The 15,419-nt window shown below is 51.0% G+C and overlaps 1 protein-coding gene across 3 annotated transcripts in view; it reads left to right on the forward strand.

Annotated features, from left to right (window-relative positions):
• HNF1A (HNF1 homeobox A) overlaps positions 1–15,071 on the forward strand; it is a 30,834-nt gene extending 15,763 nt beyond the window's left edge. For all 3 annotated transcript variants that reach the window (XM_032230084.1, XM_032230085.1, XM_032230086.1), the window contains exons 4-10: positions 355–593; positions 2,808–3,007; positions 3,381–3,582; positions 4,326–4,517; positions 4,667–4,788; positions 12,419–12,560; positions 13,481–15,071. In XM_032230084.1, the coding sequence (XP_032085975.1) occupies positions 355–593; positions 2,808–3,007; positions 3,381–3,582; positions 4,326–4,517; positions 4,667–4,788; positions 12,419–12,560; positions 13,481–13,602 (1,219 nt within the window). In that variant the 3' untranslated portion in view covers positions 13,603–15,071. The remainder of the gene's footprint in view (positions 1–354; positions 594–2,807; positions 3,008–3,380; positions 3,583–4,325; positions 4,518–4,666; positions 4,789–12,418; positions 12,561–13,480) is intronic.
• The last annotated feature ends 348 nt before the right edge of the window (positions 15,072–15,419 follow it).

The following is a 15,419-nucleotide window of genomic DNA, read 5'->3' on the forward strand; positions in this document are numbered from 1 at the left end:
TGAACTGTGATCATTCTGCCTTGAGTACACTAGGAGGATTGCATGAGATACTAACCCAGTTATCAACTTTCCTTCCCTAGAGACAACCACTGCATATTCTTGGAGGTCACTTTAATTTTCCTAAACTTCATCATTATTTCTCAACCTTGGCTACTTGAAGATGTGTGGACTTAAACTCTCAGAATTCCACAACCACAATCTTTAGGTTGAGAAGGTTGAGAAGGTGGAGCTTCCAAAATTCCCAGTTGGTTGCTGAGAACTTCCAGGAATTGTGTTGTGCCATATTGGGAACATATGTGGTTGGGGAGGTTAGAATTGCTCCAGACCTGATCCAACCATGCCCTTCCTTGGCAGGGCAGAGTGCCTTCAGCGTGGAGTCTCTCCATCCCAAGCCCAGGGGCTAGGCTCCAACCTGGTGACCGAGGTGAGGGTTTACAACTGGTTTGCCAACCGCCGTAAAGAGGAAGCCTTCAGGCACAAGCTTGCCATGGACAACTACAATGGCTCCCAGCCCAGCTCCGTGCCCACCTTGGTCTCTCATGGATCCTCCTCTCTCCAACCGGCAACTCCTCTCTCCCCAGGCAAAGTCCATGGTGAGTGCCAGGCAGCGGGTGGCAGGGCAGTGGGAGACCTCCAGGGGCAGGGGCAAATGAAGAACATATGAAGAACTGTGGCAGAAATTGGCTATGTCTAGTCTAACAAAGAGAAAGACTAGAGGTGACATGATAGCAAGTCTTCCAATAGTTGAGCGGCTACCACAAGGAAGAGGGAGTCAAGTTATTCTCCAAATCACCTGAGGGCAAGACAAGAAGCAAGGGTGGAAACAAATCAAATTTCCTGACGGTTAGATCAATTAATCAGTGAAATGACTTGCCTTCAAAAGTTGTAAACACTCCAACGTTGTAGATTTTTAAGAAGAGATTGGAGTACCATTTGTCTAAAATGGTACAGAGAGTTGCCTGGAATGCCTGCACAGGGTTGGACTAGAAGATCTCTGTAGTCTAGAAGGTCCCTTCCAATTTTGTTATTCTGTTACTAAGAAGTGTGTATTACTGTATATACATATGTGGGTATGTATCTATATCAATGTGTAGCCCTTGCCTTAAGACCATAATTGGGACCAAAACTTCCATGGCTAAGCAAAGTGGTTGTTAAATGAATCAGATCTGACTTTGCAATCTTCTTTTTGCCATGGTTGGGTAGGGACGAAACTCCCATTTAATGATTAAATGAATCTTGAGCGAATCCAGCTTCCCCCCCCCCCCCGCCACCCTTGACTTTGCTTCTCGGAAACTGGCTGGGAATGTGGCAGATGGCAATCACAAGACCCCAGGACACTGCAACTGTCCTAAATACATAGCATTCAATACTGTATCTGAAATTTTTTTTTGATAATTTTTTAAATTTTATTTCCAAAGTTAAAATACAAACTTCAACAACAAAAAATAAAATAACAACAAAGCAAAAACTAAACAAGACCCCAAAAGTGACCTAAAATAATGCACCTATATTGTCCCCCCTAGTCGAGTATTGATAATAGCAATAGCCCTTAGACTTATATACCCCTTCACAATGCTTTTCAGCCCTCTCTAAGCGGGTTTACGGAGTCAGCCTCTTGCCCCCAACAATCTGGATCCTAATTTTACTGACCTTGGAAGGATGGAAGGCTAAGTCAACCTTGAGTCTGGTGAGATTTGAACTGCCAAACTGCAGCAGCCAGCAGTCAGCAGAAGTAGCCTGCAGTACTGCACTCTAACCACTGCGCCACCATGGTTCTAAATATAAGCATCTGAATTTTTATCACCCATGTGACCCCTGGGATGCTGGGATAGAAACATGATTAAGCCGTTTTTTTCAATGCCATTGTAACTTTCCACTGCAATGAAATGGATGCCTGTAAGCTGAGAACTACCCTATTTTAGGAGTGTAAGATGCACCGGAGTATAAGACATACCAAGGTTTTAAAGAGGCAAATTTTAAAAAAGCATTTGCACTCTGCAAACCTCCCCAAAACGGCCCGTTTTTTGCGAAAACGAGCCTGTTTTTCCCCCAAAAAAGGGCATGAACAGCCCTTAGGAGGCTTATAGAGTGCTCCTGGGGGGTTGGGGGGTACAATTGAGCAAAAAACAGCCCATCTTTTGCTCATTTCTGCCCTCCCCAGCCCCCAGGAGCACTCTGAAAGCCTCCTAAAGGCTATGCACGGCCATTTTGGTGAAGGGGGAGGAGTTTCGGGAGGCAAAAATGCTGTATTCAATGTATAAAATGCACCCAGATTTTCACCCTCTTTTTTGAGGGATAAATGTCCGTTTATACGGTACCTATATATTCATATGTAAAGTTCTGTTTCTAAGCAGGAAGATGTGGGAGCTTTGCTAAGTTGGAGCATCGGTCTCCTAAGGCAGGGTCCCCAAACCCTCAGTCCGTGGTCTGCTACTGGTATGCAGCCTGTTGGGAACTGGTCCACCCAAACATCCGGCAATGAGCAAAGCTCCTTTTGCACATGCACAGGATTAGGTTGCACACGTGAAACCATCCCCTCCTCTGCCAGTCATGGAGCCAGAAAAGTTGGGGTCCATTGTCCTACGGGGACTGAAACACTTCCTGTACCCCTCCCCCCGCCCTGTGCTTAGTTACCAAATACAAACATTTGCCCCTGGCTGAGCAAGAGGATGCAGGCAGCATAACAGAGAGTTATTCTGGGGGCGAAAGCTTGTGGCATGGAAAGCCCCTCCCAAGTTTGTGGCACGGGGGTTTTGTCCCTGCCCATCCTCACCATTGAGGCTTTCTCGTTGCTGTTGTCATTTCAGAGCCTTCCCCTCTCCATCAGCAGCAGCAGCAGCCACAAGCCCTCTCCTTCTCGGACCCGGGCATGAGGTATGGCCAGCCACCGGTCAGTGAGACCTCCAACAACAGCCAGCACAATTCCATCACAACCACCCAGACCATCCTGCACCAAGTTTCCTCCCCCAGTCTCTGCTCCACCAGCTCAGGACCAGACACCAAGCTGGTGAGTGAAAAGTGCCTGAGACCCTGGTGGGGAGACTCTGTGGCTACATTCTCAGAGCATGCCAGTGGGAGGGATGCTGCCCATCGATATGGGGGTGGGTGGGAGCTGGGATGATGGGATCTTGAGGGCTTCCCCCTCCTGGTGTGTGGTGTCTACAGACGGCACTAGAGATCTACCTTACACTCTGATCACCCAGCCCATTTATGTCCAAGCTGGGTGTTGAACCTCGCAGGAGAAGAGAAGGACCAGCCAGATCAAGCCAAGGATGGCAGAGACTTTTGACTTAAAGATCACTGGGCTCTACTGTGGTCCCCAGACACCTGCCAGGATCCAATGGGTCCTTAGACCTCCTGGCTTCCTTCCTGTCCCACAGATCTCTGCTCCAGGGGGCTCGCTCCCCCCCGTCAGCACCCTGACAGCGCTGCACAGCCTGGAGCCCAACCCACACGCCCTGAGTCATCAAACACAGAACCTTATCATGGCGTCCCTCCCGGGGGTCATGACCATTGGCCCTGGAGACACACCTTCGCTTGCACCAACCTTCACCAACACGGGGGCCTCCACCTTAGTCATTGGTAAGTGAGGCGGCATTGGGTGTGGAGAGAGGGCTCATTATAGGCAGCATGAAATGAGCTGGCACCCAGGAGTATGCAGGGCAGCTCCCTCTTCAGGAGCCATGCCTTCTGCTGCCCCTCTGCTGGGCATTCCTTTCTTATTGGCAGGGGCTGCCCGTAGCTCAAGGCTTTCCAGCCGAGATGATATCTTTGGGTGGAAAATATTATGGCCGGAGCTCAGCCTTCACCCAAAGGAACCGAAGAAGTAGCCAAAGGGGCCACACTGAGATTTGTGCTCCAGGTTAACAGGGCTGCAAATGTGGGTGGCTTCATACATTCCAGGAAGCCCCAATTCACCTTAACCAGCATTTAAGTCCATGTATACAACAGAATCCTATAAACCATAGTTTGCCAATCAAAAACATGGCACACCATGAAAAGCCGTATCTTTCAGCTCAGTGGCTGGACTCTTAAACTACACTAAGCCAATTTGCACGGTTGATTGTACAAGCCACCCCGTGGCCAGTAAGCTAGTCATCCCATTTTGCACAAAAGAATCTGCTAGGACGAAACCAAGGAAACTGGTTAGCTTGGGTTAGCAGACTGGTGAATTCATCCAATGGTGTGGCGGGGTGCATGGGGGCTGTGGGCTCATGTCAAGGGGGAGCCACTGAGGGTTTGACAGTCAGGCCCCCGGATGCCACAGCCCAGCAAGCTCTGGGTGCTGCTGCAGCCCAGCCTGACGAAGGCTCTCCTGTCTCCAGGTCTGGCTTCCACCCAAGGGCAGAGCGTCCCTATGATCAACAACATGGGCAGCAGCCTCACCACCCTCCAACCGGTCCAGTTCTCTCAGCAGTTGCACCCGTCCTACCAGCAGCCCATCATGCAGCAGGTCCAGGGCCACCTCAACCAGAGCCCCTTCATGGCCACCATGGCCCAGATCCAGGCTCCTCACGGTAGGTTGGGAAGGGAGGACGGCCATTCTGGGAATGCTCCACGCCAGGCAGTCTTCCTGCACCTTGGAGCTGATGGAAAGGAGACCTTCTGTCCTGTCCCACAAGGCCTCCGTTGCTCATGGCGCCTTCTTCACCTCCATTGTTCCCAGCTCTCTACAGCCACAAGCCAGAGGTGACCCAATATGCACATACCAGCCTTCTACCCCAGACCATGGTCATCACAGACACAGCGAACCTCAGTACTTTGGCCAGCCTGACACCAACCAAACAGGTGAGGGGGGGCGGGGGGGTGAGGGGAGCCCAAGGGGCCAGCACCCATGTGGTCCAAGTGTCAACAGAGAACAAGCTGAGCTGAACCTCATGGGAGCTGCTTCTGCATCCACAGCAGACCAAGCCTGGGCCCAAGGGGCAAGTCCTGCAGTTTCTTCTGCGGAACAAGAGACTAGTGTGTAAACCTAGAGCAAACCCCACTCCCTCTCTGGCAGCTTTTTCATCCTTGGAGGCTTTCAAGAAGAGGCTGGATGGCCATCGGTCAGAAATGGTGCAGGGCCAGGATGGCGAACCTATGGCACACGGGCCACAGGGAGCACCTGGAGCCATTTCTAAGAGCACGCGAGGCATTGCCCTGTCAGCTCCAGCGTGTGTGCATGCGTGCACTGGCCAGCTGGTTTTTGGGTGTGATTTCCGCCCGTTTTCTGCCCTCTGGAGGCTTCCCTGAATGTGCAAACCAGAAGTTTGGAAAGAGACGTTTGGTTTGCGCGTTGGGCTGTTTTCCACCCTCCGGACGCTTCAGGGAGGGCAAAAAACAGACCTACCGGGCACACCGGAAGTTGGAAAACAGGCTATTCCGGCCTCTGGAGGGTCTGGGGGGGGGAGCAGGGGAGGCCGTTTCACCCTCCCCAGGCTTCAAGAAAGCCATGTGCATGCATGGGGCAGCAGGTGTGTGTGTATGACACACATGCATGCGCAGGGGGCACAGTGCAGGGCAGCATTAAATTATGGGGGTGGGTACACGAGTGCGCGCAATAGCACACAGACGCATGCTTTTGGCACCTGAGGTGAAAAAGGTTCGCCCTCACTGGTGTAGGGTCTCCTGCTTGAGCGGGGTGTGTGTGGAGTAGATAACCTACAAGGTCCCTTTCAACTTTGTTAAACTGTCAGTCTCTTCTAGCACTGATAATATGACCTCGTGGGGTAACAAAACATCCGCAAGAAAACAAACTCAGAGAGCACTAAAGACCCAATAGCTGCAAATACTCTTTTATAAGAAAGTGGTGATTTGCAAAAACAATTAGATAACACTGCTAGCCAAACACAAGTGTGAGTTTTACAACCTGAAATTAAATCTCTTGTTCCTGCTAAATTTTGCATCCCAAGTTTCAAATGGCAGAACTTGGGGTCATTTCTGGAGGTTTTCTTAGGGGATGAAGGCAGAGGTCCTGCTCTCCTTCCCACCTTTAAGGTTAAACATCCTCCCCATCCCCTATTGGCCCTGCAGGCAAGGTAACTTTGTTCCCGCAAGGTATCCTCCGGTTCTTTTGTTGGCAAGGAGAGCAGGTTGCATTTTATTCATTTATTAAATGTATCAGCTGCCCGTCTCCTTGTTAAGTCACTCTGCACACTCCGATTAACAAAAGGTGGCCCACTCTTGCTTAAACGGGCTGTGTGAGCACAGGAAAGTTGCCCACGGCAGGTTTTCCTTGGCCATAAAAAGCTGAGATATTTGCCAGAGGGAAGACAAGAGAAAACGGGGCCTCCTCTGTCATGCCATCTAGTTACTTCCTGTCTTTGAAAGGTTTCGGAGCAGAGCTCACTCGCTCTTTTCTAGCTTTATGGCCAGTTTGTGCCTTTGATCTTCTCCTCCAATGTTTTCAAGATTAGAAGATCAAAGGATCAAAGGGTGGCAAGATTGGCTTTTTTTACTGATTTTATGGTATTGTGAAGTTTAATTTGCTTTTTAAAGATTTAAGGTCTGTGCACGCTTTGAAAATGACTCAGGAGGCCTTTGGACCTCCAGTAAGTAGAAGCAAAACTTCTCCTGATTATTTATTTGAGCAGCCTGTCTTTTTCAGGCTGCAGTCAACTCTTTAAAGCAGGTGCTGCTCCCCTCCTCCCCACAGAAGCTGGGGGTGAGTGGGTGGGAGAACCCAGCTGCTTTAAAGAAGGGGAAGGAACTGGATGAAGAAACAGGAAAAAAATAAGGGGAGCTTGCCTGCAAAGTTTGGGGCCAGCAAATTGTAAGAAAGAAGAGGGAGTCAAGCTATTTTCCAAAGCCCCCGAGGGCAGGACAAGAAGCAATGGGTGGAAACTAATCAAGGAGAGAAGCAACCTAGAACTAAGGAGAAATTTCCTGACAGTTAGGACAATTCATTAGTGGAACGACTTGCCTCCAGAAGTTGTGAATGCTCCAACACTGGAAGTTGTTAAGAAGATGTTGGATAATCATTTGTCTGGTGTAGGGTTTCCTGCCTAAGCAGAGGGTTGGAGTAGATGACCTCCAAGGTCCCTTCCAACTCTGTTATTCTATTCTATTCTAATCCTATTTGCACCTTGCCAGTTGCAGAGGCACCAAAGGCCATTGATGGAAGCTCCAACATCTCTTGACCCTTCCAAGACATTCCCAGCTTCTCTTGCTGACTATTTACTCCAAGCGAGAATCCAGGAAGGCAGAAGAGGTTCACAGCTGTGCTGGGCTTCATGCTAAGCAATAGGAAGTTTAGCTGAGGAAATGGAAGCAGCAGGAAAATTAATGGAAATGGACCAGTGAATGCCGGTTCCTGATTTTAACAAATAATAAGTCTGAGCATAGGCATATGTGTCCTGCACTTTAATGAATTTGAACTTTGTTCAAAATAAAATAATGATAAATAGAACAGGTAGCAGGAGAAATGGGGGGGAGGACTTCAGGATGGGTAGCTGCTCCTAAAAGAGGAGATTTTGAAAGCGCCCTTAACAAATAAATCAAATGAAGGAAATGGAACACAGGAGTAGAGCCCCACAAAAAGGCCGAGTGAAGGTCTAAAGAGGGGGGGGGGAGGCACTTTCAGGAAACGGAGAGGCAAGCGGTTCTCATGGAAGAGCAGAGCTGGGAAGCCTCTGACTTTAGAGAGAGGAAAGGGAAACACTGCAGAAAAGAGGAGCTTTGGGGAAGGAGGCAAAGGACAAAAAAGGCTCCTTTGGGTATGCTGGAAATAAAGGAACTGGGTAAGGATAAATTTAACAGCTGCCTCAAACCCTGGTAAACAATGAAAAGCTTTGGTTCAGTCTTCTCCCACAAACAGCCTGAGGGGCAGGAGGGGTCATAAAGGGGCAGGAGGAAGCCCATACAACCTAGGGAAACATTACTACATGAACTGCAGTCTCTAGGACCAAAGACCCTGGATACCGAGCAGCCAAAGGTCAAAGCATTTCTTCTGAACGTCTTGGATCGATTTTAGTTTAGAGAGTTTAGAGAGTTTAGAGTAATTTATTTATATGCCGCCCTTTTCCCTGGGGGGACTCAGGGCGGCTTACAACTCGAAAGGGAGGGAAACAAACAATTGACACATAAGACAATACATCATTAAAAGCACGACATTCATACTATTCGAGTGGGTTACAGTCTTTAATCCCAGGCCTGACGGGATAGCCAGTTTTTAAGGGCTGTGCGGAAGGTCTGGAGGGTGGTGAGGGTACGAATCTCCACGGGGAGATCGTTCCATAGGGTCGGAGCTGCCACCGAGAAGGCTCTCCTCCGCGTAGTTGCCAGTCGACATTGACCGGCAGATGGCACTCGGAGGAGGCCTAATCTATGGGATCTAATTGGTCGGGTGGAGGTAATTGGCAGTAGGCGGTCTCTCAAGTACCCAGATCCACTACCATGAAGGGCTTTGAAGGTGGTAAGTAGCACCTTGAAGCGTACCCGGAGATCGACAGGTAGCCAGTGCAGCTCGCGGAGGATAGGTGTTATGTGGGTGAAGCAAGGTGCACCCACAATCGCTCGCGCGGCCGCATTCTGGACTAGCTGAAGTCGCCGGATACTCTTCAAGGGCAGCCCCATGTAGAGCACATTGCAGTACTCCAGCCTAGAGGTCACAAGGGCACGAGTGACTGTTGTGAGAGCCTCCCGGTTCAGGTAGGGGCGCAACTGGTGCACCAGGCGAACCTGGGCAAATGCCCCCCTGGTCACAGCTGACAGATGGTGTTCAAAAGTCAGCTGTGGGTCCAGGAGGACTCCCAAGTTGCGGACCCTGTCTGAGGGGCGTAATATTTGACCCCCCAGCCTGAGAGATGGAATACTTGCCGAATTAGTGGGAGGGAAACACAACAGCCACTCGGTCTTATCTGGGTTGAGCACAAGCTTGTTAGCCCTCATCCAGTCCCTAACAGCTTCAAGGCCCTGGTTCATCACGTCCACCGCTTCATTGAGTTGGCACGGGGCGGACAGATACAACTGAGTATTGTCCGCATACTGGTGGTATTTTATCCCGTGCCGCCGAATGATCTCGCCCAGCGGTTTCATGTAGATGTTAAAGAGTAGGGGGGACAAGACCGAACCCTGCGGCACCCCATATGTTAGGGGCCTAGGGGTCGATCTCTGCCCTCCAACTAACACCGACTGCGACCTGTCCGAGAGGTAAGAGGAGAACCACCGCAAAACAGTGCCTCCCACCCCCACCTCCCGCAGTCGTCGCAGAAGGATACCATGGTCGATGGTATCGAAAGCCGCTGAGAGGTCAAGGAGAACCAGGATGGAGGCGTGGCCTCCGTCCCTGGCTCTCCAGAGGTAATCGGTCAATGCGACCAAAGCGGTTTCTATGCTGTAGCCAGGCCTGAAGCCAGACTGGAATGGGTCCAGGTAACTAGCTTCCTCCAAGGACCGCTGGAGCTGAAAGGCCACCACCTTCTCAACAACCTTCCCCACAAAGGGGAGGTTGGAGACTGGACGGTAGTTGTTAAGAACGGCTGGATCCAAGGATGGTTTCTTCAGGAGGGGTCTCACCACCGCCGCCTTAAGAGCGGGGGGAAAGACCCCCTCCCAAAGGGAGGCGGTAACAACCGCCTGGATCCAGCCCCGTGTCACCTCCCTGCTGTTAGCAACCAGCCAGGAGGGGCACGGGTCCAGTACACATGTGGAGGCACTCACAGCTCTCATGGCCTTGTCCACGTCCTCAGGGGCAACTGCTTGAAACTCAACCCAGCGATGGCCTACCAGAATATCCCCCTATGCCTCGGCTGGATCTGCGAAATTGGAGTCCAAGTCCGACTGAAACCGAGCAACTTTGTCCACTAGGAACTGGACGTAATCCTCAGCCCTACCCTGCAAAGGCTCCCCCGTATCCCTCCTATTTAGGAGGGAACGGGTTATCCTGAACAGGGCGGCTGGGCGTGACTCAGTGGAGGCAATTAAGGTGGCAATATAGGTTCTTTTCGACGTCCTGATTGCCCTGATGTATTCCTTGATGCAAGATGTTAAAAGTGCTCGGTTCGATTCGGATTTATTGGATCTCCATAAGTGCTCTAGGCGTCTCTTCCGGCACTTCCTCTCCCGGAGTTCCTCAGTAAACCAAGGGGGCCTCCTGGATCCACTGCCTCGGAGCGGCCGTAGTGGCGCAATCTGGTTAAGAGACTCCGTCGCTGCCGAGTTCCAGGCAGCAACCAGAGTCTCCGCCGGACTGTGGGCGAGGGTATCAGGAATAACCCCAAGCTCCATCTGGAACCTCAAGGGGTCCATAAGTCGCCTGGGGCGGAACCACCTGGTCGGTTCCTCCTCCCTACAGTGGGGGTTTGGTCTCCGAAAGTCAAGCCTCAGTAGGCAGTGGTCTGACCACGACAGGGGTATGATCTCATTACCCCTCAGACCAAGATCACAAGTCCACTGCTCCGAGAGGAATACGAGGTCGAGCATGTGACCCGCTGAGTGGGTTGGGCCCCGAATTACTTGGGTCAAGCCCATGGCTGTCATGGAAGCCATGAACTCCTGCGCCCCATCAGAGTGTTCACCGAGCGAAGGCAGGTTGAAATCCCCCAGGACCATAAGCCTGGGGAACTCAATTGCCAGCTCGGCTACCGACTCGAGGAGCGAGGGGAGGGCTGCTGCAACGCTGTTGGGAGGCAGGTACGTTAACAGCAAACCCACTTGACCCTTGAGGTCCAACTTCACCACCAGGGACTCACACCCGACAAGCTCCGGAGCAGGGATCCTACGAGGTACTAAAGACTCTCGGATAACAATAGCCACACCCCCACCCCTTCCCTGAGCTCTCGGCTGATGGAGCACCTGAAAGCCTTCTGGGCACATCTCTACGAGGGGGACTCCTCCCTCCGGGCCCAGCCAGGTTTCAGTAATACATGCCAGGTCTGCCCTCTCGTCTAAAATTAAGTCCCAGACGAGGGGAGCCTTATGAACTACAGACCTGGCATTTAGCGACAACAGCCTGAGACCAGGGTCCTGATTACTCGCGCCATCTGGCCTTGGAGTGGGACTCATAGGGCCGGAAGGAGGGATCTCTGCAACGTAGCAAGCCCTCCTTCCCCGGTAATGGCCAGCCCTAAAGTCCCCGCCATATCTGCCCCTCCCTGTTACGACCGTGATGCTCCGGCCCACTCCCGTGTCCATAGTCCCCCCGACCACCCCAATGACCCCCGCATTCCTCGGCAGGTCCTCTGAATCAAACATACTCATTCACTCACCCAGACAGTCCCCACGTAATAATTAAAAACACAGAAATACAACAATAATGGCAATAAAAAGTGGGATCATTCACTCAATTGCATACATATCGCATGCATATCCCATACAAAGAGAGAAAAGGAGGGGGAGAAGAAAGAAAGAAAGGATAGATTGCGCAGCTGTTAGAGTGCGAGTTCAGGCAGAGCCAAATGGCTCTCAGCAAATGGCTCTGTAGAAGGCAATGATAATGTTAATACGAAGGCTGAGCCACAGGGGGAGGAGGGAGGAGGAGGGCGTCTGGAAGGGCTATGGTGGTGGCAGTTGCAATCAGCCACACAAAGTAGCCAGTGTCTACGGGCGCCCAGATCGTCTCCCCCTCCTCTAGAATGATAGTAATTCAATAGAGACCCCAAGAGTTCAGCAAGCTGGGCGGGTATAATCGGAAGGTGTTGCAGGCATCCAATGATAGCAGGAAACGCCGCCATCATCTGTCCACCAGCCACAGCAGAAACAGCAAATACAAAGGCATTCATGCCAGAACGAGGGGGGGGGGAAGGAGAGTCGGCCTAAGGGGAACTGTGGTGGCAGCGGCAAAGACTAACCATCCAGCCCGGCCACTCTGATGTTGAAATCCGGCCACCCCTTCCTCAGGACGAAGCGCAACGTAGCTGTTGTGGGGGGGAGGGGAAAGGCTGCGGCGGCGATGGCAAACCCCCCGTTCGATTCGCCTAACCCCGGTGACAGCCCAGTTCAAAAGTCTCCTCTCTGGGGGGAAAACAGCCACAGGAAATTCCCAAAGGCTCACCGCTGTAAACAAACAGGGCAGAAAGGCAAAACAATCGCTGGAATCGCTGAAAAACGCCGCCGCTGTTATCAGAATGGAGCTGCCCTCTTCGTCACCGAGCGGCCGAGATAACACAGAAGCCGCTGAAGATTGCGTGGTCCGGGGTCGCCCCAAAGTGGCGACCCCTGCAGCTGACTGGTCTCCCTGGGTCCTGGTCATCCCGAGTGACCCTTTTTCGGCTGGTACGAAGTTGCTTCTCAGTGCTTTTTTCAGCATTTTTCACCTGAATAGTTCAGGACGAAGCCTAGCAGCCATCTTAGTCTCGCACATGCGCGGAATGTCTAAGCCTGGCTAGAACAATCCTGCTGTTTAACAAAAATGTCCATCTTCTACTGTGCTGCGTCTTGCAAGTAGCACGGGCAAGCTTTGTAACTGTCTTTGGGTTGGCCTGTGGTTTCCCCCCAGATCTTCACGTCAGATGCAGAGACTCCCACGGAATCTGGGATCCCAACGCCCACCAGCCAACCTTCGGTCCACCTGCAGGGACAGGAAGGCTCCATCCAGTCGCACCTTCAGTCCGGACCCCGCTTGAGTTCCAGCCCTGCTGGTAAGCTGCAACTTTTCACTATATGTTCTGTCCCTTAGTAGGTCCTGGAACATTTTATTCAAAGCCGCCATTTGCACTTATGACCACTGGGTTGGCTTAATAACCCCTGCAAAAAAGTTATAAAATTTTACGACCATTATGATTCATGGCCATAATGGACAATCTCCATTATGGTCATAACCTGAGGACTACCTGTATGCCTCCATAATGGAGCCAGAAAAGTTTCCATTTCATAGGTAATGAAAGGGTCCCCCAGGCTAAAATGTGTTTTAAAGCTCTGTGCTTTTAATCTCTTCTCAATTGAACGTAATACCTTAAAGTGTAGCCGTTCAGCAGCCACCTTCAGAGAAATGCTCCATTTGGTTATCTGTAATCTTGGCAAATGAATTGTGGCTAACCATGCAGAACCCCAGCCTACACACAGCCACTCCATCTTGTCCAAGTGTACACAAACCCATGCAGACAGCTGGAGGAGGTCTGCTGAGGTGAGGCACCCCCTCCCCTGGGGTGTTCAGACTTTGAGATACTGGCAGCCCTCTCCCTTCAAAATGCTCTCCCCAGCCCTAAAAGAAAGGGAAAGCTTTGCCTTCAGCGGCCTGGGATGACTGATGGAGACAGAGGCCCTCCTTTGTTCCTTGGGGATCCGCTTAGCAATGGGGCATCATCTAAGAGTCCCTGTCACCTGCCAGAATGGGAGCTTCGGCTCTTCTGATGCCCCCAACAGTCAGCCATAAACTCTCTAGGAATAAAACATGCTGTCGGTTATTTTAAAAGTAATCCCTTCCGTGTTTTTTAATTAGCTGATGAAATAGGGCTTGAATACTTTGGCGGGTAGGGCCTATTAGCCCCTCTGGATTGTGAAGAGCGAAAAGCTCCTTGTGCAATGGGCTCACCTCTTGTTTCTGCTCCCCCCCAAACAGTCTCGTCCGGCAGTTTGGTCCTTTACCAGAGCTCCGACTCTTCCAACGGCCACTTGCTGCCCTCTGCCCACAGCGTGATAGAGACCTTCATCTCCACCCACATGGCTTCTTCCACACAATAACTGGACATTTGGCAGCCCTTGCCTGCACCCCGAGGGACTTCTCCTGCACCCCATCCCTGCTCCTGGGAGGGAAGGCCAGGCTGTGCCCCTGGCTGCCTCCTCTGCCAGGATTTGTATGGCTCTTTCCCCCACCCCACCCTCCATCTCCAACACACACTGCTATTTCAAAACTCCAAGCAAAACTATGCACCAAGCAAGCAGGAGGCTGAGGTGGAGCTTTTGCACAGCTAAGAAAAGCTAGAGAAAGCAGGCAGGCAGGGTCTGTGGTGGACAATGTTCTTTGATGTGGGGCTGGCTGCCGAGGGGTGAGGGATGGTGGAGTAGAACAGCGAGGCTCCTTCTGCTCTTCAGATGGGCCTCCAGAGCAAGGACAAGGCAGAGTTGGAACAAGGAACAAAACAAGGGAGCACTCTTCCTCTGTAAAGGATGTAGAAGAGGCACTCACCTGGGGCACTGCAGGAGCCTGGGGAGAACTTGCTCTCCAGCCAGACTCAAGTGGGCTCTGGTTGCAGTGAGGCCCTGGCTGGTTCTCAGCCCACAAGCAGCCCCTCAGGCTTGGCCCCAGGTGGAAACTGCCAGGAGAGCAGTTCTGCTGCCAAAGATCTGAACCACGCAGGGGATACTTCCTGGAACCTCTGCATGCTCCTGCATTAGTGCAAGGCACCAGGAATCTGCTCTGGCAGCAATCAAGTGCGACAGCTGCACCCTATATCATAAAAGAGAATACTGTTTTCAAAGTTAAATTAAAAGGAACACTCGTAATAGAGTTAAGAGCCTAAGTAAAATATGGACCTTGAGTTGAGATGCAGAAGGCTAAGAGTCTTGTCTCCCATTTTAGAGATAAGCAAACCAAATAGCTTGTCCTCAAAATAGTAAAAATAATTATTTGTAAATAGTAAAAATAGCAATAAATCCCCAAAGAGGGTGAGCATCATTTCTATAAATTGCTTAGCAACAAAGGGATTCTGTTGTTGCTACCCCAAGTCAAAGAATTTGAGACCACCTGCATTCCATCAGCTTTTCCCCCCTCTGTATCTGATCTGCCTCAACCCTCCCTTCCTGGATTCGGACAACACCCCCAAGTGCCAGGTTAGTTATGTACCACAGCCTCTGACTTGACATAATTTGAACCAGTTGCAGAAACAGGCATTTTTTTCCACAAGGGGTTTATTTTTGAAGCACAGAATACTAGCTGTGTTTTTTCCACTAGTGGTTGCTCATTTTAGGATCAGGCTTTGGAGACACCTGCACTGTGGCCAGAGGCAGAGCTGAAGCTGAAGTGTGTCTGCTATCACCGGCAACAACTTAGCCAATTAGACCACTACTCAAAACTTCCCTCACAGTGAACCTCTGGGGATATGCTGGCTTACTCTTGGCCTCGCTGGAGATCAGTGTCTCCATACAGAATGGGCAAAGCCAAGGTCTTTCTCTTGTTAGGAGAACCACAAATTGTTCACACGGAAGAATAGCAATAGCAGTAGACTTATATACCGCTTCATAGGCCTTTCAGGCCTCTCTAAGCGGTTTACAGAGAGTCAGCATATTGCCCCCAACAATCTGGGTCCTCATTTTACCCACCTCGGAAGGATGGAAGGCTGAGTCAACCCTGAGCCGGTGAGATTTGAACCGCTGACCTGCTGATCTAGCAGTAGCCTGCAGTGCTGCATTTAACCACTGTGCCACCTTGGCTCAGAAGCAAGAAGAAAATAGCCAGAGGGGAAATCACTGGTCAAGTCCAAGTGAAAAGGAAAGTCAGAAATGAACTAGGCATAAGTCTAGTCTATGCATCACACTGTACTTATTTCAGGCTCAAAATA

This window comes from Thamnophis elegans, chromosome 13 (genome assembly GCF_009769535.1).
Source record: "Thamnophis elegans isolate rThaEle1 chromosome 13, rThaEle1.pri, whole genome shotgun sequence".
Classification (NCBI taxonomy): domain Eukaryota; kingdom Metazoa; phylum Chordata; class Lepidosauria; order Squamata; family Colubridae; genus Thamnophis; species Thamnophis elegans.